The sequence below is a fragment of the Epargyreus clarus genome, unplaced genomic scaffold (genome assembly GCF_041222505.1).
Source record: "Epargyreus clarus isolate Ecla_fem2 unplaced genomic scaffold, WU_Ecla_fem_2.2 ptg000022l, whole genome shotgun sequence".
NCBI lineage: Eukaryota > Metazoa > Arthropoda > Insecta > Lepidoptera > Hesperiidae > Epargyreus > Epargyreus clarus.
The window spans coordinates 465,155-491,185 of record NW_027332229.1 but is presented as its reverse complement, the minus strand read 5'-3'; the positions used below and the strand labels follow the sequence as shown (position 1 = coordinate 491,185).

At 34.3% G+C, this 26,031-nt stretch overlaps 2 protein-coding genes and 1 long non-coding RNA gene across 8 annotated transcripts in view; 1 reads left to right on the top strand and 2 right to left on the bottom strand.

Annotated features, from left to right (window-relative positions):
- The window catches only part of LOC140751235 (uncharacterized), a 92,619-nt gene that overhangs the window by 55,934 nt on the left and 10,654 nt on the right, over positions 1 to 26,031 (bottom strand). The window contains exons 1-2 of one of the 6 annotated variants that reach the window (XM_073085109.1): positions 24,923 to 25,217; positions 24,426 to 24,673 (exon numbers count right to left, since the gene is read on the bottom strand). The exons of 2 other annotated variants lie outside the window; for them this stretch is intronic. In XM_073085109.1, the coding sequence (XP_072941210.1) occupies positions 24,426 to 24,673; positions 24,923 to 25,149 (475 nt within the window). In that variant the 5' untranslated portion in view covers positions 25,150 to 25,217. Of the gene's footprint in view, positions 1 to 4,796; positions 5,200 to 14,054; positions 14,314 to 15,822; positions 16,352 to 24,425; positions 24,674 to 24,922; positions 25,218 to 26,031 lie in introns of those variants that run through there. 3 more of the 6 variants (XM_073085110.1, XM_073085120.1, XM_073085115.1) reach the window with 3 other exon arrangements.
- On the bottom strand, positions 6,500 to 10,097 carry LOC140751243 (Krueppel-like factor 6). Its single transcript, XM_073085130.1, has one exon. The coding sequence runs from the start codon at positions 8,877 to 8,879 to the stop codon at positions 8,184 to 8,186; it is 696 nt and encodes a 231-aa protein (XP_072941231.1). The 5' UTR covers positions 8,880 to 10,097; the 3' UTR covers positions 6,500 to 8,183.
- Positions 10,552 to 12,508, top strand: LOC140751250 (uncharacterized). Its single transcript, XR_012103286.1, has 2 exons — positions 10,552 to 10,937; positions 12,227 to 12,508. It is a non-coding gene; the product is annotated as an uncharacterized LOC140751250 (long non-coding RNA).

Sequence of the window (26,031 nt, the reverse complement as noted above, 5' to 3'; positions counted from 1 at the left end):
TTTCCGAGTTATGCTATATATAACAACGCATCTGCGGGTTAATTACAGATATCCATGATCAACCATGACTACTTATAGTTATGTGGATTGCATACTCGTTTTCTACTTCAATTTCATGAAGTAATCGTCTTCGTTGCAGGAGGATCTTCCCCAAACCGAGCCACAGCCACTCAAACCTAATGAAGCATTAATTCAGGTTAACACGACAATACAGAATGTATCGCAAATAGATCGCAAATATATCGCAAATAGAATGTATCGCACTAGCCATACCATCTATTCCAGTTGTATGCTTTAATTCCCAACCGAATGTACAACAATTAGAACTAATTAAATCAGGCAAAGTTCAACTTAAAATTGAAAATGAAGTCAATATGCTTGATATTGAAGTTCTGAAAGGGACAGATGAAGTTCAAGTTAAAATCGAGAGAGAAGATACAGATTTCCAACTACCAAAAATACAAAAAGTGGAATCAATTCAAGTCAAAATTGAGCATGAAGACATGTCTGATCCAATGTTAACAAAACCAGGACATGATGAAATGTATGCTACAAGAATTGAGAGTCAGAACAATACTGATGAACAACCAACCACCCTTGTACCAATCAGGCCGAAACCCTGGGAACCCGCGAACGTCTTCAATGCACCCTCAAACTTCCTAACGCCTGTAATACTTTTCCAGTTACCACAGCAGAATGTTGCTCAAATAACAAACCCAGTTGCGAACCAACAGCCAATTACAACCATTACCGGTAACATAAAACCGATTGACCAAACTGCTATAACCGTTTCCGGATCATCATTAGCCACAGAAAGTATATCAACAGATGCGCAACCAAGTCCAAATTTACCTCTAACAATGAACGAACAAAGCCTTACTATAAGAATAGAAGAATTAGTATTGAAAGTTGAACATAAAAACAGACAAATTAAAAATCTGAGGGAACAAAATCGTAGTCTAAAAATCAGAATAGCCGTTTTAAAAGGTCGAAATCTACGAAGAAAATAGTTGTGAAAGTGGTAGAACCCTTTATGGTTGGACTCCGGCGGCACTATTTTTGCCTAACAACAGCAATTTTAAGCGCTGTTGGGTTCTAATTTGAAGGGTGTGGTAAGGGAGATATAATTTTCCGAGGCGTTTCAGCGTAGTCCTCAGGGGTAGCGGAGCATCTGTGGCCGACCTCAGGTAGGAATATTTAATCCTACCTGGGGTTTCTTACAGATGTCCACGGGCGCCAGTAGCCACTTACCATCAGACTGCATGCTTGTCTACTCCTATATGTTAAAAAAAGGTATATTACAGCTCTTTTTCATGACTTCTTCAATAGAAAATTTTATGGCTTTTAGATTGAAGCAGCACATACCATAATACAATCTCCACTACATGTAGTTATAAAAAATGTTTATAAATCCAGTCACGCAGTCTTTCGCCAACCGTATTACAATACGACAAAACATTGTCAAGATTGTGTCCAGGGTTGTAAAAAACTTGACAAAAAAATATCTTCAAGCATTTTTTGCCAACAATCTTAGTATTTTTTGCGATTTTCTAAGCGCATATTGTTAATATAACGATTCAAACAGTACCTACCAAAAATGTAATGACGTCATACTCAAATAATATTATAAGTAGTTTTTATCGTGCTATTTGTATATAAATAAAAATGTTAATCCTAATATTTACTCTTGCGTTTTATATTGATCCCGTTTAACTATAAAGTCTTATAGGGCATAGGATTTGTATTTAACACTTTTAATTAACTTATGAACGTACTAACTTTATGACATCTTGTTCACTTGAGGCGTTGCTGTGGACGTAATCCAAGCCCATATTCAGATTTTCTTCTATATTAAAATAACAAACGTAAGTGCAGACCACGTGACGGTAAATGACTGTTACGTTCCATGTATCCCTAGTAGTATTAAAGTGCCTGAAATCGCCCACAAATGCGTCGCTAATATTGTTAGTTTGCTACTATGGGGAATCAGGTAGAGCGCTTCATATAAGTATGTCTCCTTTACCAACCTTTCAAACCAGAACACAGCAGCGCTTAACGCCGCTGTTATGAGGCAGAAATAGGTGTGGCGGTGGTGCCGCCGGAGTCGAACCACAAAGGGTTCTACCACCTTCTGGAAGCACTTTAAAATGTAGTTAGAAGCATCTAGGTTGATAATAAAAATGTAAATAGCCGACATCCCTACAAACCCGGTCATAAGGTCGTCACGTCAAGACGTTGCATCGAAACATTAGGTACGCAGTTGGATATCCCCATCCATTTGGTAATTCGCGGAAAAGCCACAACTATAACGTAAAGTTTATTTGAATATATTTTAATTGTAAATACTTAGGTATAGGTTACGATGGAAATACCTGAATATTGGGGATTTTTGTGCTACTTCTTGATGTAAAGTTTGCAAAAACGGTCGAGTAATAAAATTTTCATATTAGAACAGCAGTTCAGAATCTATGTTTCTATATTAATCATGTGGTAAAAAAATCGTTTGCTTCAACTCTGGAGCCACTACCGCCGCGCCTGTCTCACAACAGCAGTGTTAAACCATGTTAAGCGCTGAAGTGTTTTGCTTTGAAGGGTGTGGTAAGGAAGACATACTTTTCCGAGGTGGTCCAGTTTAGTCCTCAGGGGTTTTTTATTATTTTATTAGAACGAATTGTTTCACAAGGGGACTTTTTACACGACTCGATTCCTTGGGTCACTTCGAAGAAGCACATTGGGTACACAGTGGGATCCAATGGCGACTTAAAACCGCGATAGAATAGGGTCCAATGACGCAATTTTCCCGGGGAATTGCGCCTTGATATGGCCCGATCCAATACATTTTTCCCATATATGTCAAATAAACTATATAAACAATAAATAAACTATAACAATAAATACATATATATATCGTGCATTGATGGTCAGCAGACTCCCTTAGCCGGCTCTTACGGCATCCACGGGAAGAGAGTGCGTGGCCCTATTCTACAGTCCTCAGGGGTACTAGCGCAACTGTTGCCGACCTCAGGTAGAAATCTAATCTTATCTGGGGTTGATTACAATATGATTACAAATGTCCATGGGCGACAGTAGCGCCATACTAGCTACTTTGCTACTTCGAGATTAAAAAATGTAAATTTTAATATTATTAATTTTAATATAACTTGGTCACAAAGATCGTCTTTAACTCGTCTATGTAAAACTTAGGGACTTCTTTCCGAGGATCGCACTTGGCCTAAGGTAGGCTACTTGCTACTTTTAATATTACTTGTTGTTAAAACTATCAGGAGTTTTAAATTGAGACCTTACTCGTTAATTCTAGTTAAATTCCAAGGAGACTTAGGTATTTATTATCTCAATATAAGTATTCACGTAATCAAATCGCCTATGTCAACATCAATTGAATTAAGTGTTATAAAGCGTAAGTACCTATTCAAAGCCTACGCAGTGCTCGATTCCCGACTATTCCCGACGTCCCGACCCTCCAGGTACTCGGAATATCCATTTAAACCCATTTATAGAATTGATCAATAACGCGGCATGCGACGTTGCCGCTCTTCCGTTGAAAACATGGCCGTGTTACCATCTTATATTTATAACCAAGTACGTAGAAATCGCACGCTATTAGCACCCGTATGCATTCTAACATAGGAACGTTATTGGCTTGCGTATAGATGGCGGTTAAGTCATTTTAGAATAGAATTGTTATGTAAACAAATAGAGTACGCAGGCTGTTTTGGCGTTTAAATTTAACAAGATAAAGGTCATAATGGCCTGTTGTTGTTATGTGTGACGTTTTTGAATGGCGTGACGGACTTTTCGTGGAGGGAAGCACGTATCAACACACTAAACGCAGCTACAGCAACACAATGTTATAAATTATTCCTGTGGTCGAAAGAAACTTCGTCTCGACTCAAGATTATTTATCAAAGCTTATTTTTGTGTGGACTAAACCGAGATATAGCCTGCTATGAATATTTGTATCCTAATAAAAAAGTAGCATACTGATGGTACGTGGCAACTGCCTCATTGACATCTATAATCACCCCAGATAGGACTAAAGTTGAGGATAACTAACTTTGAGCCTAATCTAGGACATACTTCATGCCTCCCATATCATACCACTATTTGATCCATGATTTTTCAATTTCCCCAAATATTTTTTTTTCTTCTACAGCTACTTATAAAATTACGATCTTAAGAACTAGACGTTGTTATTTTTTAATAAAATTAATAATTTTTAACATTATTTGTCGTTAAAATTTTCCAATTAAGTAGTTTTGAGCCACATGATGATCGCAAGTGGCGCCCCTACCGCACGCACAGAAAAGCTTGTCCGATTAAATATTAATCTGTTTTGTATTTATTTAATAATAGAAACACAAAGTAAACAACGGTTGAAACATTCGTCTTTTATTTTTTTTTACGCATAAAACTCCCAACTCCTATTTATTATTTATCATGAATAATGAATCATGTTGTTAATATACAGCTATAATATATTTTAGATCTGTTATATTTATATTTTAACTCGTTATATCATAATAGCTATATTACATTTAATAATATAGCAAGTACGGAATAACTGTGAGAATATTTTTATTACAAGTATAGTCCGCATATAACTGCTAGTCCGCTCTGAATATAGAAATGAATCGCGTTGCCATAGCAAATTGCAAACACCTGCTCGCAACAACTTCAGAGCGGACTAGCAGTTTGGCGATAACTATACCGAACAATCTTCCTTTTTCGGGGTTTGTAATAAGTAGTATTACAATATTATGTAATAGTGGACTTACCTTCCAATACCTCAGAGTCCGGCTGGACGTCAAGTTTTTCAGAACGCTTGAATTCTTCGTATGTATCAGTATGTTTTTGTTTCAAATGTAATTTTAAATTAGTGATCGTGCTCTTATACGACAGAAACTTCTTACATATTTTACAAAGCGCCAGTTTACTTTCGTCTGAATTCGGTACAAAGTAATTCCAAATTGTACTACTCTTTCTTCTTCTTTGTGACATTTTGTTGCCTGATAGCTACAATTTACGGTATAAAGACAACAAAGGTTTAAGCTTTTTGACACAAACAGGCCGATACTTCAGTTATTTTAAATTATATTCATTACACAGAATCACGTTAAAATAGCATATTAAATAACGATAACACGCGGCCACGATAATATAACGCGTCGAAAAACCACAGATTGTGAGACAGACTGCTGTTAAACGTTATACTTGTGTTGCCACTTGCCAGTATTGCGATTTACTTCGGTGTAGGATAAATAAAAATCTATTGAAATACAAACCAAAACCAATAAGCAAAACCCACTTTAAATACTTTTATTAATCCAACAAATTAGATAAATTTATAAATAAATTCTGACATATTTTCTTCGTGTCACCATTAGGGTGTTACTTCGGAATTTAGTTACAAAATCGACATTGGAGCGACATCTATCCAACTTTTTACGAAATAATTACTTTTTGTAAGATATAAAACATTATTATATTTTTCAACGATATTCCCAAGAATCTCGTTGAAAAATATAACGTTATAATGATTATTAAAATAGTTTTGATACCTACTTCTTATATTTAACTATTATAAACCATATTGTGAGCTATTTAGTAGCAACTTTAATCTTAATATTCAGTGGGACATGTCGGCCGACCACAGATTTTTCAGTTTTTAAACCTTTTGGAAGTTATAAAGAACTATAATTGAGTAGATAACAGATTTATTTATTAATTTTAAGGAGTTTATAATAGTATGGCAATAAAATCCCGTATCTTAAGACACTTAAAAGAGTTTTTAGTCGTGCGACCAATGTGATCGTAGTATTTATTGTCTATGGACTGTCTCTCTAAATAAGTTGCACAGAGCGACAAACTCAATCGTGGTGGCAGAAAATGGAACTAAACAATAATTTGAAAATATTCTTTGATATTCATGAGCACAAGTGATAATGAGGCGGTATTTATAGAATTATGAACATAATTACAACGAACCTAAATTTCACTGTTCAATTTACAATCTTTGTATTTTGTGAATATAGGGTTACCTGTACCCTTACCATGAGTTTTTTCTTTTTGACAAATATGACTGTTTTGGTATTTGTTTACGTATTGGCCCATACTATTTCCAAGTTCTGACACAATCCGCTAGGGACGCTGATTGGAAATTGTATGGGAAAATACGTAAACAAATACCAAAACAGTCATATTTGTCAAAACGTAACAACTCCTGGTAAGGGTACTGTAAGCGATTATTCCAGAATATAACATACTCAAGGTTTCTCATAACATAGCTAGCATAACTGAATATAGAAATGAGTCGCGCCGCCATAGAAAATTGTATGACTACACCTGCTCGCAGCAACTTCAGAGCGGACTAGCAGTTTGACGCGCTTAAAAAACCTCAACTCAACTCAATATTACTTGTGTTATTGTTTCGTCTTTTTACTATTACTTTAATACCATAAATAAATTAAGCTGTGGATAAATAAAGTAAGTAAATAATTAAATTAATACACATGATTGTACTGCATGTTATAAGTAAACAGAGAAGTTAGCTAACAGTGATTGTCTGCAAATGTTAAATAGCTCAGTTAAATAGTTACGGCAAAACTCGATAAAGGGTTTGAAACTGAATAAAAATCATTTAGTTCAGACACATTTATTATTGTGGTGAGTAATGATATGAGCTGTTTATCAGACTATAAGACTGATCGTATTTTTAATATTAAAATCATCATTTAATATTCATCTTTTATGTTTGATATTACTTTTTAATAGATGTAGTTTTAGAAAATATTGACATTGATTAACACATAGGCAATTATGTAATAAGTATGTATTAAATTACTTGATTACTTACACATTTGTGTAGTTAATAATGTAATTATTATCAATCATTGTGATAAAGATATATTTAAAAGTTGCTAACACTATATATTAAATTGTATTTAACGACAATATAAAGTATATTAATAATTTTATAAATTCTAAACTTGAATACACGTAAAATCACGATTAAACATCAAATATTTCTTCTAAAACATCCATTCTGTTTTTTAACGTAGACAATCATAAATTAATTACTTTAATTTATTATACAAGCATGAATACAGCTATTTGAATCTGTAATAATCTATACATTTATAGGAAAAGGGAAAATAGTTCAGTACAGTTATCTCTTTTGTTTGTCACTCGATAAATTTTTGTTAAATACACGAAAATTGTAAAGGGATTTAGGTGTAAAATATATTTTTTTAGGATCCAAATTTATATTAACCTAATGTTATAAGTAGTATATAACATATGTGTAAATAACTTGATGTACAACATGCGATTTTGCTTAGTTAACAACCGTAAAAATAAGATAATTATTAGCTAACTTTGAAAATAAATCACTTTGGTTTAAACTTGTGCTACACATATTTTGGGGAATAACGGCGAAGTCGTTTTTCTTATATAGGCTAATTTAAATAAGTAGGTGGTACTTTACATCACTTTTTTACAGAACCTAGTGTAATCCTGTCGCCATTTTGGCATTCATATATGTTGCACTCATATATGTAACATTTTGCAAATTCCTAGCCCATATGAAACTCACCTACATATTATGTAACGTTCTATTTGCAAGTTTCAAGAAAAACGCATGCGCAAAAGACTTTGAGCCCGCGATCAATATCACACGACCTACCGCTAAGGAATGGATACATAGTTCAACACAACCATGGCACAATATTCGGCGCGCGGCAGCTTCACCACCGAGCCTTAAAACGTCAAAAACATCATAAATAACTAAAACATACAATAACAAATGGTAAATATGTTTTCTTCGACTACGTAGGACAAAATATTGAGAGGATTTTTATATATAATAGCGTTGCGAATATTATACGGCTAATTATAAAAAAATATTTACTAAACCACTGGCCATCATTAGTGTTAATTTGGCTGACATTATTTATTTACTTCGTGTTATAACACTGCGAACACATTACATATGCACGCAGGCTGGCGCACAATAATTTAATAGCATAGCGAAAACAACAATACGCACTTAAATATTACTGTACATAGCGCCATAACATCACAGAATCACACTAATTCGGTATGAGATTCACATTCGATATACCTATTTATAATTACCACTCCTGGTTCCTTAATAACTAATTCTCTCACTCGTGAAGCTTCAAATGAGTTGCGAGATGATCGGACCTATAGAAGCGGCGCTCACAGTGACGGCAGGGGAAAGGTCTAACGCCCGTGTGTTTGCGGAAGTGTCTTGTGAGCTCATCGGAGCGGGCAAACCGCGAGGCACAGCCAGCCCAGGAGCATTCATAGGGTTTTTCACCTGTGTGCGTGCGTTGGTGTGTTTTGAGGTGCGAGCTCTTTGTGTAGTCCTTCCCACAGTTGGGGTAGTCGCAGCGGTGGTCGCGACGAGGGCCCGGATTGCGTTGTGGCCCGCGGACACGACGCGCAACAGGTGGATCGACTCCTATTCCGAATTTTATTTCGTTGTCCTCCGTCAGCGGATCGGGCAGCATCACCACCGAACACATTAAATTTGGCGGCGTCAGCTTTGTAGGTTTTTTAGTTTTTCGCCTCGCAGTGCGCTTCTTTTTGTTTTGTATCGGTGTATGGTTCAGATCAGGCATGCTAGGATTGTTTTTCAGAGATGGCGACTGCGGTGATGTTGGAACATCTAAATCTACGGGATTCGGTAGATTTTCACGGGGTTCCTCAAGACACTGCCCCGATTCGTAGCACGTCTGCTGCCAGTTGTCTTCCGTGGACAGTTTCCGTTCGAAGTGACCTGTCTCAGTAACGTACTGCAATTCGCGGAAAAGATTTAGGTTGGGCAAAACATCCATACTGGCTTTTGTTTATCACATCACACATAATATTAACAACGCACACGATTAATCTTCATTTAAAACATATTCAATATCTATTTTTCGTATCAAAGTACTTTAAAATCGACATTATTCGCAGTGTCAACAATTCCATTGTAATAGTTTTGAACGTCGCTAATCTCATCATTCTTGATATATTTTGCGGTCTACAAAGACGTCGGCTTTATTAGGCTGCTGTGATATATCTGTCTGATAATATCGTTGTGAAAATGAAATAGATATAAAAGAAAGGAGATAGTGATAGACCATGCTCGTTACGACCTCCAACAGGAAATAAATAAGCGAGACAGCAATAGCCTAGACTTCGTGTGAAACTAAAATTCATGAGAGCTATTGGCAATGCTTTAAATACTATATGATCGATCGCCAACCAGGCGACCAAATTCGACTTGGTCGGGTTCATAGTTTGACGTATCGTTTGATAGAAAATATCTTGCATTACCATAGACAAAAGATGTACAACAGAATACACATCTACACCGAGAAGGGGCGTCACAGGCAATCATAATCATGGTTGTCAAAAGTAACTAAGTAGTCGAATACTATATTTATCAAGATGTAAAGAAAACACGTGTGTTCTTCATTATGTGTAGTTTTGTAAATTATATTTACTTTTAATTTAATATAATCTAAGCTCCTTTGCGGTATATAGCGTTAAAAAGACATACTGTTTAATTTTTGACATAACGTTTTGGAATAATTTATTAGAAGAGAATAAAAGTTGTGAAGGAAGTTATATATGGGAAATAATAAACTTTAACTGTCGTGTCGTGCCTTTAGTCTCTCCGTTCTAATTCAATTAAATAACAATTTTCGTATACATAGGCTGTTTTTTTTCACTCCAAAGTTCTGACTCCCGCAGAATATTTTCAATAACAGAATATTAATATATGTATAAAAATTTAGGTAAATAGTTTAATAACTAAAAACCACGCTAAAAGCGCACAAGGAAAATCATTAATCCTGATTCCGGACAATCCTGATGAGGAGAATGGGATAAAGTTATAAAAATCGTATATTGTCATCGGTTCTTCATAATTGTTCAAAATTTTTAATTAATCGGACCGTTCAAAGTGGTTAAAAATCGAGTACAAAGATTCCGTTACATACATACATCCATACATACAACCTAAGCTATTAAAAGCGTGGTAAAAACAAAAAAAAACAAAGTTATATTCGATAAGATAAGGCTTAATCAATATTTATTTTAAGTAATTAAGTATTTGATTGGGTATTTTTATTAAAAATCAATTATTATATAAAAATAGTCCATTATTGTAACAATCGATTCACGTCGACAATATTAAGTAAGTGTGAAACACAAATGTTCTCGATTTTTTTGTATTTCTACCGACATTGGCTCAATCAATGTAGTTCTGTCCTACTGAAATAAAGAAACGCATTGATTTATCCATGATTTAAGAGTATGCGGTTTATCCAGATTTTCTTTTCCGAATTTTGACGAAATTCTTAAGACTTTTCAACATTCCTTATAATGAACTATTTGGGGATGAATTTAATTTATCAAACCGAAACGTCGTCAAAATTGAATAATATTGTATTTTTGTTGTGTCATATACCGATTTCGGGTCTGAATATACCGATTTTAGTGGGCAACTCTACCGTTTCGTTCGAGTACACTGTTGTACGACCAAGCAGCCGATTTGTCAAAGTTTATAACATGACACTGTTGTCTTGTTTGACAGTTGACACCTAGCTTAGTAATCAAAAACACTGATTCAAATTGTATAAAATGATAAAATCCCAAATTACGACGTCATTTCTACCAAGCTACCGCTGAGGCCTAAGCTGGAACGCCTCGGAAAAGTATGCCGCCGTTACGACACTTTTCAAACCAGAACACAGCGTCGCTTAACACTCCTGATCCAAGGTTGAAATAAGTGTGGCGGTGGCGGTGGTGGTCGTCAAAACACAGAGGGTTCTATCATCATTTTCTTATTTCTGGTTATAGGTCTCCCTCACAATGAGAAAGCCCACGTAGCCAAGTGTCAATTGGTATGCTTCATACATCTATAAGAACTTTTTATCCAAAGAAGTGTTAATTATCATTAAGCAGGTACAACAACAAATATTAATTTCATATATAAATATCATCTGTTAGTTATGACATGGTAAATATGAAATACAAGTCAAATTGGTACAAACTTTTGAAATTTTGTAAGTGGAACAATCACTTTGTGGTTCCACTCCGGTGACACCAGCGCTACACCTCTGTCTGCCTTATAACAACAGTGTTGAGCGCTGCTGTGTTCTGGTTTGACAGGTGTGGTAAAAGAGACTTCTAACATTACAGGTAGCCCCAAGTCGTTAGTTCACCTAATTTCAAATTTTACAATTAATGCAAAAAACAATTTCACAAATTCAATCAACTATAAAAACAATAATTCAATGTCATAATAACTATTAAATATATTAAATGGGTATTGTAAAAAAAAAACACCGAATAATAACTTAATTAAATGCAATTATACTTATCCAAGGCATTCCAGCATAAGCCTCAGGAGAGACCTCAGGTAGGAATTGTATCTGTGGTTTGTTACAGATGTCCATGGGTGGCAGTAGCGACTTACCATCAGGTGTAGCATAATCGCCTACTACTCCTATATTACAAAACAGAAAAAACTGAGACATAATTCTGCTCTTATATACTCTTATCAATAATAGTGATTTCTATTGTAATAAGTTTATGATATATAAAAACAAAGTTTCAGTGGTTATTACTGAGCCAATTTTCACAAATAGGTGTTTTATTGTAATTAATTTTGGGCTATACCTATATGTTTTTTTTTATAAAAGTAATTCATTGCTTACAACTCACTTGAATTATACTAGTTTAACTTATTATAGTACCAATATCAACCATACCCTGAGGACTAAGCTGGAACGCCTCGGAAAAGTATGTCTCCCTCACCATACCCTTCAAACCAGAACACAGCAGCGTTTGACACTCCTGATACAAGGCTGATAATCCATCCTCCTGATAATCCAATATATATTAATATATTCTGAAAACGAGCATGTAATCCAGCTGATGATAAGTGGCTACTGCAGCCTGTGTACATCTATGGTTGAACCCAGACAAGATGAGATTCTCACCAGTAGTAACCCATAAATGCAGCGCTGTCCTTGAGAATGTAACTGCTACCTAACCTGGACTGCCTCATCCTAGACGCTGCTTTATGCTCTTTTCCTGTGCTTAGCATGGTGGTGCAAAATATGATGCGAATGGGTGTGGCAGTTGAAGTGTTACCTGTAATTAAATATGTGGTCATATGCCGTTCCAGGGTTTTTACACGGCCTCATTGTGGAGCGCAAGACTGGTTACTGAATTGTGTACGATCAAGTCTGGTGAACTTGCGGACCTACAAAGGAGCGCGTGTACGCTGCTGTCGGCTCGAGATAGAAATCAAGCTGCCCGCTCTAACTGCTACCGCTGCTATCTATCAAACCTCCGCTAGCCAGGACAGTAGCATTTTAGCATCGGAACTTCGATCTAACTTAGTGTGCGAACCCTATCTTTTTAATCTTTTTTTTATCTTCTACGTATTAAATTTTAACCTTTATAATTAGCATTTTTATTTACAATCTCTTAGAATAACGGTGACAAGGACTATGCTGGAATGCCTCGGATAAGTATGTATCCCTTGACATTTATTAGGATTACGTTTTTTCATATACAAGTAGTAAAGAAGCACATATGGTAAGCAATCTTGACTGCCCATGGATATCTCTAATCAATCCAAGATAGGATTGCAGTTATAACTGAAATAGATGTACCATACCCGCCCAAACAGTCACACCAGCATTGGTTACTTCTTTTAAAGGACAGAAATGTAGGAATTTGAATTTGTAAATATCATTTCATATGTAAGTAAATAATGTATGTTAGTTAGTTATTGGTTATTTAACAAATTGTCATAGACAGTAACGACAAATCATCAGGTAATTCTTACATAACAATAACTAATAAAAATGACTTATTTATTTTTGTTTTTCAAACAAACTCCTCATGTTAGACCATTGTTAGAGGTAAATATTTTAATTATTCATGAAGTATGTAAATATTAATAGCATGTGATACCTTACTGGATATTTTAACGATAACTAATAAAAATAAGTTCGGGTTTACGCATTATATTATGTTCATAGTGCACAGTACAATACTTATAATAATAGAAACTTACAATTTACAGTGATCAATAAATACACAAAGTAGTCGAAGTTTAATAACGAAACGTTGTAAATAAATGTGTACCTATTCCTGTTGTCGTTGGGTACAAGTATCGAATAGGTCATAATTGTTGTTCAAAAGCCTAGTAGTTGCATTTTTTATACAATTTTACTTTTATTTTGCAAAGACAACGTTTATAATCTATAGGTACATTACCTCCCAATGGCGTAAAAACTTCAATAGTTGCGGATGCGGATTGCAGATGATTAAAAGCTTCGAGGTGCTTACATTTTAAATGCTGTTTGAGGTTGTTTATGTTTGTTTTGTATGATATTTCACTTTGACAAATATTACAAGTCGCGATTTTATCTTTACCATGCCGTGTAAAGTAATTCCAGATTATAGTATTTCTTTTATTCGGCATGGCTCAAGGCAAATTACTTAATACACAAACAGTTATTCAAAATGTATGTTCAATAACAGAGTATTTTTCAAATAAATTAAATAACGTTCGCTCGCAATGGTTATTCATACAACATGCATATAACGATTATTTAACGCAACACAACGCAAAAAATATATATGTTAAGTTATAGCTATATTTTGTACGCGTTGCAAACACTTTTCTTGCGGCTAGAACGCAAGAGAAAAAACGAACCAACGTATAGTTCTCGCTAAACTGCTAGTCCGCTCTGAAGTTGTTGCGAGCAGGTGTAGTCATACAATTTGCTATTGCGACGCGATTCATTTCTATATTCTGAGCAGACTAGCGTTTTACGCGGACTATATGTTACGTCAGGTTTCCAGTTCCAAAAAATAACAATGAAAAGTCACGGTGACACTGTCACGTCAATGAGTAGTCCTTGAAATCACGGTACGCTTTAAAAAGCAATTTATTAATTTGTCTTAGGTACGAGTTTTAACGTTTTGTGTTTACTTACCTGAAACTGTTTCATTAGCATTATTATGTGCCAAAATTTGTATATCACGATGTTTACGGTCCAAATGTTTCCTTAAGTTTGATATAGAAGATTTATAGCTTAGTTTAGTATGACATATACTGCAGGTAGCAATTTTTTCTATGACTTCGTCTTGAAAATAGTTCCACAAATAACTACTTTTCTTTTTACGTGTATCAGTCATGTTGTTCAAACACTACACTGTATAAACACTTAAAAAAGCGCAAGTTTTAGCGCTAACTTAAGTCACTTGGACTCAACACCAATTGTGGTTGAATGGTTATCAAGACTGTCGAGACGTGAGTATATGAGTGACAGAGATAGATGATGGAACGACTTAGATATTTGTTCTTTTGCCATGTCACCATTAGATACGAGTGAAAACGGTGATTTTGTCACTGTGACTGTGTTAGCGGTGCATCTGTGCCTTGGTTAGGCTAGTTAGGAATATCTAATCTTATCTGTGGTTGAGTACAGATGTCCATGGGCGGCAGCCACTAACCATCAGATGGACTGCATGCTCGTCTGCTACACCTTTTCTTTGTTTTTGCAATACGCAATTACATTATATTCTGTTAAAATTTAGACTTCCATTATAAAAGTATAAATAACTAGCTTTTACTCGCGGCTTCTCTTACAGTCACATTTTATATTTTTGCCTCGGGAATTGACTTTTTATCGGGATAAAATGTACCCTATATCCTTTGAACTCCCGACAACATGTGTACAAAAAATCATGACGATCGTTTATGTAGTTAAGTCGGGAAAGTGTAACAAACAAACTCACAATCGTTTATAATATTAGTTAGGAAGTAAGGATCTTAGGAATGTACTACAACAACTAATAAAGAACCCACCAAGCAATCATTATAATACTAATATAAGCTTTGATGACATTGTCATTTGAGAATGTAGTATAAAAGTCGTATTTTTCAATGTTATTTAATAATTTCTTGAAAACCTAGCTATGTTTGTGTATTAGTTTGATTTAAATACGTAAAATAAGATTTAAGTTACGAGTATTATAATAACAATAGTAAGCATGGACATTTAATTGTCGATTCTTTGTTTTAGGTAAGTAAGCTTTAGTTGATATTTTATATGTAAATCGTCTTTATTAGTAGTATATCGATGATGTAAATGTAAATATTGTATTTAATAAATAAAACTTTGTTTTAGATGAATCACAGTGTGTTTTGCTTCAAAAGAAAATAGCCCTTGATCTTATACTAATATAATAAATAGCTAAGTAACTTATTAAATTAATAATAATGTTAGTCCGTTATAACAACTATAGGGATGTACGCCTACTCAGGCGTTAAAATATTTTTTAAATAATATCTCGAGTTTACTCGAACTTTTAAGTTGCAGTAAGTAACACTGCTTTGTCATTTCATTTTCGTTTATGTATTTTATTTTAAACGCTTTCTACACTCACAGGCCTCACTAGGATTCCCTGTGTCGTGGCTGCCATGAACACACACAGACGAATACACAACACCCAGACCCAGAAACAGAAATCTAAATTCATCATTTAGATGTCTGTCTGGCCGGGGATAGAACCCGGGACTTCGCGTCGGACCGGTATGGTGACCGCTCCGCCACGCGGGTCGTTTGATTCGTATAAAAAACAATATTTCTTGTTCAGTACCATTTTTGAAAGGTTTTTATATTCAACATAAACGCTAAGTTGAAAAAGTGTCTGAAACTGCAAATCTCTGAATCTGAGAGCAGAGCTACTAGTACTTACCAAGTGTGGGGTCCAGGAACTGCGCCTCAGGATCCGTGTGGATACTACTCGGTGATTCGGCACCTTCCTCTTCCTTTTTCTCCGTACCAACTTCCAATTCCTCAACATGTACGTTAAGTAAATGAGACTTCAAATTCGTAATCGTCGCTTTGTACGAAAACTGCTTATTGCAAGTTTTACAAAGCGCCATTTTGTCCGACCCATCTACTTTAGTGAAATATTCCCATACAAACATGTTTTGTGACCTCGTCTGCCGCGTAGTACGATAGTTTGATTTCTCTAAAAAAGCCTCCTCAGATATTAGTTCTGGATGCTGCAGTCGTAAATGTGTTTTTAGGTTATATATCGTCGATGTATGACTCAGAACTTTCCCGCACGCTATACAGCGGGATTTTTTCATTTCTGAGGTGTTTACCACTCTCTCGTAATGATCCCAAATATTAAAGTCGCTCATTTTCGTTTTTTTAAATAACGCTAACGATTAATACTCGTAATGAGCGAACGTCACGCGGCCCGTGTAACTACGTTGTCTTATCAAAATCGATATTCGTAACTGTGTTCTATCTCTTTCCCACACATCTATCAAGTTGAAGTAAGAGAGAAACAAAAACAAACTGTTGATTGATAAGTAGAACTATTACCGCTCATGAATGAAAGTTATAATAAAATAATATAATATAACTACTTGAATGTTAATTATTAAGTAGGAGTCGAAAGTGTGGAGTTTTATAGCAGATATTTGCCGTGAATTATTATTATTTTCACTTTATGTTATACGGATAAATAGGAAAACGATATCAATAATAATAGTATAGTAATGTAAACAAATACAATGTATCAACAGTGTCACAAAGTTTTTGTTTATTGTGAATTATCAACACACTGTGATTTGTTTACATCGCGTTATGTAAATGACGCCATCTGTTGTTAAAGTTTGACATATATTTATAAAGGTGATAGCACACGTGCGAAAAAGTTTAGAACATCGCACACGATCGAGTCAACAGATAATGTGAATAAAATTTTTACCTATATGTATATTGCTGTTATTCTAAGAAAATAATACTTCACTGTTAGTATCAGTTTTATTTTTAATACAGTTGACAGTATATGGAATAAGGTATTTAAGTATACAATAATTAACTCTGATTTAACAACACAATAATAAGCACTGACACTGAATTTATTCATTCTTATATTTAAAACCTTCTTGAAATCATAGACTATACAGTATAAGGATCTATACCGTTATTTGTACCGTGCTACTACTAACTACGACCAACAACAAAGCGTGAGAAAGAAATATGTGAACCCATACAGACAATCTACTAGAGGAAAAGAGATGGCAACAGACGCCAAGAAACGTCATACCATGTCATTATCTCTTTGTGTATAGTCCGTTAGGAGTATAGGTGTTCTATGGAATATACGGCCTTAAGCTCCCTCGAGTACGGACGTTTCTATACTTTATCAAAATTAATACTAGTTTGAATATATTGCCGATTTTTTGTTACAATGGTGTCTTGCTCTATTATCAAGTGTACCGTTACAAGGAAAAATAATCCACAGAACTATACGTTTCACAGGTAAATACATTTTTTCTATCACAGTATTTTAGCAATATTTCGTCAAAATTTCATATTATTTGGTTTCATACATTGTTGTTACAATTTCATATTAATTTATTTTGCTATAAATACATATATTTTATAGCTAGATGTAAAATAACCAAAATATATACGATAATTATTAATTTACGCTAGGGCTTGATAAAATGGTGACGTCACATTATATCGATATCGTGTCGATAATATAAAGATCTTTACATGCATCACAAAAATAATATAAACGCGATCAATGACATTTTATACTTATAGACAGGTTATACGCCTACTAACTTGAGCGAAAACTTGAGCGAATCTCCATTGACAGCACACACGCACGTTTTTTATTTTACTTACCTTTCACTACTTAGACAATATTAAATCATGTGCCAAATTTCGAACGTGTATGACTTACCTACTTCTTATTAGTAGTATATCGATGAACGCGATAGTGTTTGTTTCCTATGGGTAAACGGGAAATAAACTTGGTTGACGGATTGTATCGGAATTTACATATTCTGAATTTTAGTGTCAAATAACCTGTTATTATAACTCGAATAATATTTGTATCACCTATCTTTTTAAGGATACCAAGTCGATCAAGTGAGCTACGAGAAAAGTGGATAAGAATAATAAATCGGCCACAATGGACTCCTATAAAATCATCTGTAATATGTAGCAGACATTTTGAGGATAAATGTTTTATACAAAGAAGTTGTCGTCGTATATTAAGGAAAGATGCAATACCTACTTTATTCGTGCCGTTCAATTTTTTGCCATCAAGACTGTCGGTAACTTCGTATATCAATAGAGATATTATCTGTGAGACTTCAAGTCTACAACCCACACCTGGACCTTCGGCTCAAGGACAAATACTTTATCCAAGAAATACGAAACTTATCGGAAGAATTGCGGAAAAAAATATCATTTTAACAAATTTAAGAGAAAAAATTAAAATGAAGAAACCTTTAATAACTGTGGAGGAAGTTCGCAAAGAAATTAATGAAAGCCGTGAGCTTAGAGACCATCGCAATGAGGTTCAAGTCGCGTGTACTAACAATTTACTGCAAAAATTAGTAGACAGGGTAAATAGTAAAAAAAATAAACAAACTAGTCAAACAGCTTTATACAACGAAGGGCTTAAAGAATTCGCGCTTACGTTACACTTTTATAGTCCTAGGTGTTATTCGTACATTAGGAATAAATTTAATTTGTGTTTACCTCAAGTAAATACGTTAAGAAAATGGTATTCACGTTTAGGTTGCGAGCCGGGGTTTACGAAAGAATCATTAAATACTATATCAGAATTAGCAAAAATACGTCCGGTTTATGTGTCACTATGTTTTGATGAAATTAAAATTAGAGAAGAGCCAGAACTAGTCGATAGGAAACACTACGGATACGTAAACATTGGTAACGATTTATTTGGTGAGGAGATAGACGTCGCAACAGAAATACTCGTATTTATGGTGGTAGCTGTAAATGGGCATTGGAAATTACCTGTTGGGTTTTTTCCAGGTAAAAGTTTCACTGCATCTGAAAAAGCCAGATTGTTGAAAATATGCCTTGATCTACTAAACGATGCAAATTGTAATGTGATTTCAATAAAATTTGACGGAATCGCGTCTAATTTAAATATGGTGCAATCACTCGGTGCATCTGTGACTACGGGCCCATATAAACCATATTTTATTTATAAAAGTAGGAAATATTTTGTTTTGTTTGATCCATGCCATCTTATTAAATTATTAAGAAATTACTTTGGAGATCAAAAATTTTTTTACGACAGTACCGGACGCAAAATTGATTTTAAATTTGTGGAAAAATTACAGAGTTTACAGAGAAATGCGGGCTTGTGTCTTGCTGACAAGTTAACTGCGCGACATATTAATTTCAATACCCAAAAAATAAAAGTCGCTACACAATTGTTAAGTAGGTCAGTCGCTGTAGCTATAGATGTTTGTGAAAACGATCTAAAAATGGCGGAATTTAAGGATTCGGGACCAACAGTGCAATTTCTTCATCATGTAAATGATATATTCGATATTTTTAATTCGAGAAATGTAAATAATTTAGGTTTTAAAAAGCCACCGTGTCCAAGTAATAAAGCCGAAGTGTTTAACAAACTTGATGAAATCTCCGAATACTTTCTATCTCTTAAATGTCAAGATGGCAGGCTACTAATAACTACCCAAAGACGTTTAGTTTTTTCGGGTTTCATAACAAACGTAATTGCATTAAAATGTATGTATGCATCTCTCATAGAAAAAAAATATTGCCTACAATATCTTCCTGTATATAAACTGTCACAGGATAATTTCGAAACATTTTTTGGAGCCATTCGTTCAAATGGGGGCTTTAATATCAAACCTACTGTTAAAAATTTTATCGCCGCCTACAAAAGATTATTATGCAACACCGAAATAAAAATTAGCGAAAATGGCAATTGCTACGGATTAGATAGAATTACAGTGTTATCTACCTCTTCCACAATTGACAAAATCAACAGTTCTTGTAACTATAATAAGATTTTGAGCGAACTGGCACAGGATGGTATTTATGACAGTACTCAACATCAAGGAACTGGTTTCGACGAAGAGTCAGTGCTATTGGATAACTCTGCTCCTTTATCTCAAATATCTAAGATGATTGTTACTTATATATCTGGACATGTGGTAAAACAATTAAGTGAAAAAATCAACTGTAATTTTTGTGTGCAAAGTCTATTTAGTAATACTTCTGATTTGTTTAACAATAACATTATTGTCAAAAGGGTTTATTCACAAACAGGCGACGACTTTATCACATACCCATCGAGTAATGTCTTGACTTTGTGTTGTAGTGCTGAGAGCTATTTTAGAGAAAATATGAAAACAAAAAGAACGGATATTTTTGCAAAAACTGTCTTAAATCTCTTGGGTAATAACCAACATCTGTTCAATGATATGAAATATCATATTTTAGATCAAGACCCATTAGATAACCATAGATATCTTTTGATGAAAAGCGTTATCGAAGTCTATTTCGATCTTCGTTTGAAATATGAAAGTAAATTATTAAAGCTTGATCATATAAAGGTGTACTGGGCGCATTTATTTAAATAAAACTGTAATTTTCTGGCCAATAAAAATAATATACTTAATAGTTATTTTAATTACAAACTTTATACAAATATGTAATGTGATTATCTAGATTCTAGATGGTCTTAGTTAAATGAAATACAATGTCTGTTTTAGCGTACATTCTTAGGTTTATGTTTATTGTAATTTGACTGTATGTATGTATGAAATGTGTCCAGGAATATTCGAATTATACATGTTTATAAGTATAAATTGGGTTTTACGATTTTCCGGGAAAATTAGTAAAAAATCCGAGTTCCACGAAGTGGACCCCTGGAAAACTAGCCTCATAATGGAGTTTGAATCAAGTCGTTCGGTCGCGGGCCGCGGCATCGCGAAATAATCGCGGGACATACATAAAAAGGCGACTATACACTGGCTGCTGATATAATGCATTCCTGACAGGTCGTATCCGGCTTAGACATAGGCAACTCAAACAGATCGCGCGAGCTGCAGAACAGATCGCGAGTCATAAGGTTGAGTCGGAGTTATGAAACGGATCATAGATCAGGTCAAATTAACTCAATGGATCTGTTTGATCTGAACGGGCTGCATGACTCGCGACCCGCGTTGCGAACTGTGCGAGTCGTTGGCTCTGGTGACTCAAACGATTCAAGCAGCTCAAACGGGTCAAACGATTCAAACGATTCACGGTAGTCATATCTCGTGGGCTCGCCGATGTTAACATGGTGCGGGATTGGAAATCAAGTTTATTAGTTTGAGACTTATATGTTTTGAATAATGTCAAGTAAAAGAAGCGATGTCTGTAATTATTATTATTGTATCGATGTTGTAGTATTGTTGAATTAAAATATGTTTTTTTTTATTATTAGTTAATAAAGTCAGTTAAAAAAGTTATTGATATATAATATTGTGACGCGACCTGAATTGACCTGATCTGTTTAGGTTTGATCTGCAGATCAAACTCATATATTAAGTGATCTGAATATTTTAACCGGGTCAGATCTGAGTAACCTCTAATCCGGCTGAACGTTATATAGTTGAGACGGATTAGAGGTTGCGGAGAGAGCCCGAAATATGTGTCTTTAGAATGTAAATTTATTTATATTTCTTAATACTTGTTTCATAATATTAATAAATAATCATCTATAAAAATATAGTATTTTAATATGTTTAATATGTAATTTGAATACGAAAGCTACGTTGCCACGCTAGGCTCATCAACTTAATACTGGATGTCAATCGTTAAAAAATATGAAAATGAACAACACTATTACGCCCACATACACATACTTATCAATTTTGGTAAAGCGTGTAATCTTACATTGCGTATGTAAATTACGCCATCTGTTGTACAGGTTTGACATATATTTATTAGGGAGATAGCATACATTCGAAAATGTTTCTAACCACCGCACACAATCGAGCAAACATAAATAATGTGAAAAGGGTCTATTTCACCAACATTTAATTTAAACTAGAGTAGCTATCCCGGTAAAACTTTACTCTGTCGATTTATTCCATGGTTAACTTGAATTTCGTTTCACCACGTTAATTTACAGATATCTTATTCTCGCATAGTAACTCTGTGATGTTGAACGAATGAATTGAATGAATGCGTAATACATCCAAGTAAAACAAACAGTTTGATGTATACTTGTACAATAGCCTTGCATATTCTTAAATTTATTCGTATAATACGTTATTTTGACAGTTGTGTTTAGAACTTTTTTAAGTTCTTTACCACCATGGGCGAGGAAATACATAATCATCGTTATCACTATCGGTTTCACTATTCGGTACGTTCAGACGGTGTGCAATTATCAAGGTTTTAGTCAATGATGTACCTAAGTAATAAGTACAAGATACAATACTGTGACAGAAAAAGTGACACTACTTATCAACGAATAGCAGCTTATTTGGCCGAAATCGGCGGTATACGACTTTACTCCAGTATAGAGATTTTATCCCTAGGATAAATGTTGGTGAAACATAAAATGGGCTTACTCGCGAGTAATTAACGACATATTCCAGGTAAGATTTATGCGACGTTGGTGAAATCGGCCCTAAGAAATATACCTATGTATACTGATGTTCTAAGAAAATAGTACTTCACTATTAATACCAGATTTATTTTCAAAAGGGCTGAAAATACCTGTATGGAATTACTTATTTAACTGAATTGTACGCATTCGTTTCTTTAACCCTTACCGACTGACGCTCGGAACAATGTGAGGACTGACGCATGTATAAGAGACGTCAACTCTACTTTAGCGCTAAATATATTTTTGAACTGGACTCGTACGAACTTGTGATTTCTGGTACTTTCTTGGGTTTCATGGATATACAAGTAGCAGTAACAGTTTAATGTATAGGTACGAACGAACAGCTCGAACAGGTATATTACCTCCTCGACGTCTGTGAGACGTAACGTCATATTTAATGTAAGTTGTTTGTGTGCTCCATTTTTTTGTTTTATCGATGTTATTAACGCAAATTAAGACCGTTGGACTTTTGGAGGCTCAAAATCATATGAGAAACCTAGTAAGTAATGTAAGAAGATTTTTATTAGGAAACTTCATTTTAAATTTATAAAGAAGTACTTTAACAATTCATGGCGTATTTTTATTTATATCATAAAAAGACTTGAGCAGTAAAACACGATATTTGTAAATACTATTCGTATAAATTCGATTGAAAAACTGTACGTCTCTGAGACGTAACGTCATATTTAGTGTTAGTAAATTATTGTCAGCAGTTAAGGGTTAAAACATTATTAAAAAAAAAATATTAGATTATCCTTACTAATCCTTACGAATATTATTACTAATTACTTAATATTATAAATCCGAAAGTAACTCTGTCTGTCTGGTTGTCTCTTCTTCACGCCCAAACCACTGAACCGATTTTAATGAAATTTTGTACAAAGATAGTCTGAGACCCGAGAAAGGACATAGGATAGTTTTTTATCCCGGAAATCCCACGGGAACTAGGGATGGCGATCTAAGATCGATTAACCGGGGAATCGATCTTTTGGTCCCAGAACATCGATTATTTTAATCGATATTAGTAAGGATTGTATCGTAAACTATGCATTTGATCAAGTGATGATCTTTAGCAAAGTTGAAGGTACGAATTTTCAGTTTTAAGTATGTTAGAATGTTATATTATTTTCTTTTAAACACGGGCGAAGACGCGGGCAAAAACTAGTTGTATATAGTTTTGTATCAAGTGAAGACCGCAAGGAGTACCATTTCATTATTTATGCCGTATCGCATAATTTATTTGTAAACTACCTATGTATTTGTTTTTAGATTTTATGTTTTTCTGCACATACACATGAAAATTGGTATGAGTTAGGATCAACTTTTGCATCATTATACCACAAAATAAAGATTATATGTTTAAAACAAATAACTATTAGTTCCAACCATTCAAAACCGTAGTAACAACGATTAACCTATATAGTTACTAGCTCACCAAACGTTGTGTTGCCATATAAATAAAAAATGTTACCCTTATCACTTAGGGGTATGAAAAATAGATAGTAGCCGATTCTCAGACCTACTGAATATGCATATAAAATTCGGTGAAAATTGGTAAAGCCGTTTAGGAGGAGTACGATAACTAACATTGTGACACGAAAATTTTATTATAAGATAATGACTATGTGTTATGCATAAATAACAGTATTTAATAATAAACGACTTCTTCAGGAACGTTAATAACTGTTAGCAAACATAATTTTTAATATGACGTATAATTTTATGTTATTTTTAGGAAAAAAATATTTCATTGAAAATTATTTTGTAATAAATGTAAACTGAAGACGAAGATCTAGAAAGGAGTTATCTGATAATTATTATACAACAACTATTATTTTTTATATTAAAATACAAGCTAAAATAAATAAACTTACCGCATTCAAAATACTGCGCATCGGGATCTGTGTGAATACTTTTCGGCGATTCGGGAACTATCTCTGTTTCTTCACTATCTTCCAACACCGCGGCATGGGAGTGACGTATATGACGTTTCAAATTTGATGTCGTACCTTTGTACGATACCTCTTTGCCGCAAAAGTTACATGATGCATATTTTAAGATTTCATTGATCCTAGTGTAATATTTCCACATCTTGGAACTATACACTTTATGACGGCGACCGCTATTTGAAAGAAATAAAATACCATTTATTTATAGAACAGAAATATTAATCTTACTACAATGTCATTTGAAATGCTTTCGAGTTAAAATAATTATGATATATCGAAATCATTATTACAAACATATCAGTTTATCGATACGTGATCAACTTTAGTGTAAATATTGATTCACAAGTTCATTCAATTATACTTCAAAGGCACAACACTATCTCGAAGTAAAAGAAAACAAATATTATGTAAGAATCAGTTACCTGTTTCCCCGTTTTACGTTCCCCGTTGATGGTTTATCGGTTTTGGTAACCGGTTCCTTAAACACGGGTAAACCTGGTATCTCATGTTCTTCTTGTAAATGGATTTTTAGGTTAAGTAACGAAGACGTGTGATTTAAAACATTGTTACAGAGCTTACATTCAGACTTTTTCATATTAACCTTGTTTATAACTTTTTTGTAATAATCCCAAATGTTAAACTCGTTCATGTTTGATGGATAAACCGTCTTAATATCTTGTGACGAATAACATAGGCTACGCGGTTCACGACTCCGTTATTACTGACAGCGGTCTTGTGTAGATCGCGAATGAACTAATTCGGAAGAGCGCCCCCACAGATGAACTACGCGAAGTAGATCCGCGATTTCCCGCTCCGTAGTTCGTTAACTCCTAACCTACTGAACTAGTAAAAAATGGCGGTAAACGGACTAATCTGTTGATATTTTATATGAATCAATAGGTTTATCCTGTTTTTAGCGCTCAAACATTTTAATTCATGCATATATAAGATATCATCTTCCTCTAAATGTTTCTTTTTTTGTGATACACTCAAGAAATGCAGCATTATATTCAGAAGTGGATGACGTGCCTATCTCACAATGAAGAGAGTAATTATATATCTTAAAAGGATATTATGCAAGTTGAGAGAAAATGAATTATTCTGATACTGAAGATCCTTAATAATTAACTCCAATACTTTCGATTACCGAAGTACCGGCTGAAAAGTAATACGTTGTTGTCGAGTTTGGTCACATAGCAACATAATATCTCGAGAAGAATGCCGATTACATTCAGATGTAAATAGAAGGCCCATTAAGAGCGGACTGGCAATTTGGTGCAATTTATAGTTAAGAAAATGCTTTCAGCGCTATTTGTAACCTTCAAGTCTCAGAACATCGATTATTTTAATCGATATTAATAAGGATTGTATCGTAAACTATGCATTTGATCAAGTGATGATCTTTAGCAAAGTTGAAGGTACGAATTTTCAGTTTTATGTGTGCTGTGTTAGTATGTTATAATATTTTCTTTTAAACACGGGCGAAGCCGCGGGCAAAAACTAGTTGTATACAGTTTTGTATCAAGTGAAG

What these genes read in the sequence shown, in the direction of transcription:
- LOC140751243 (XM_073085130.1), bottom strand. Translation starts at nt 8,879, where the DNA reads ATGGATGTTTTGCCCAACCTAAATCTTTTCCGCGAATTGCAGTACGTT.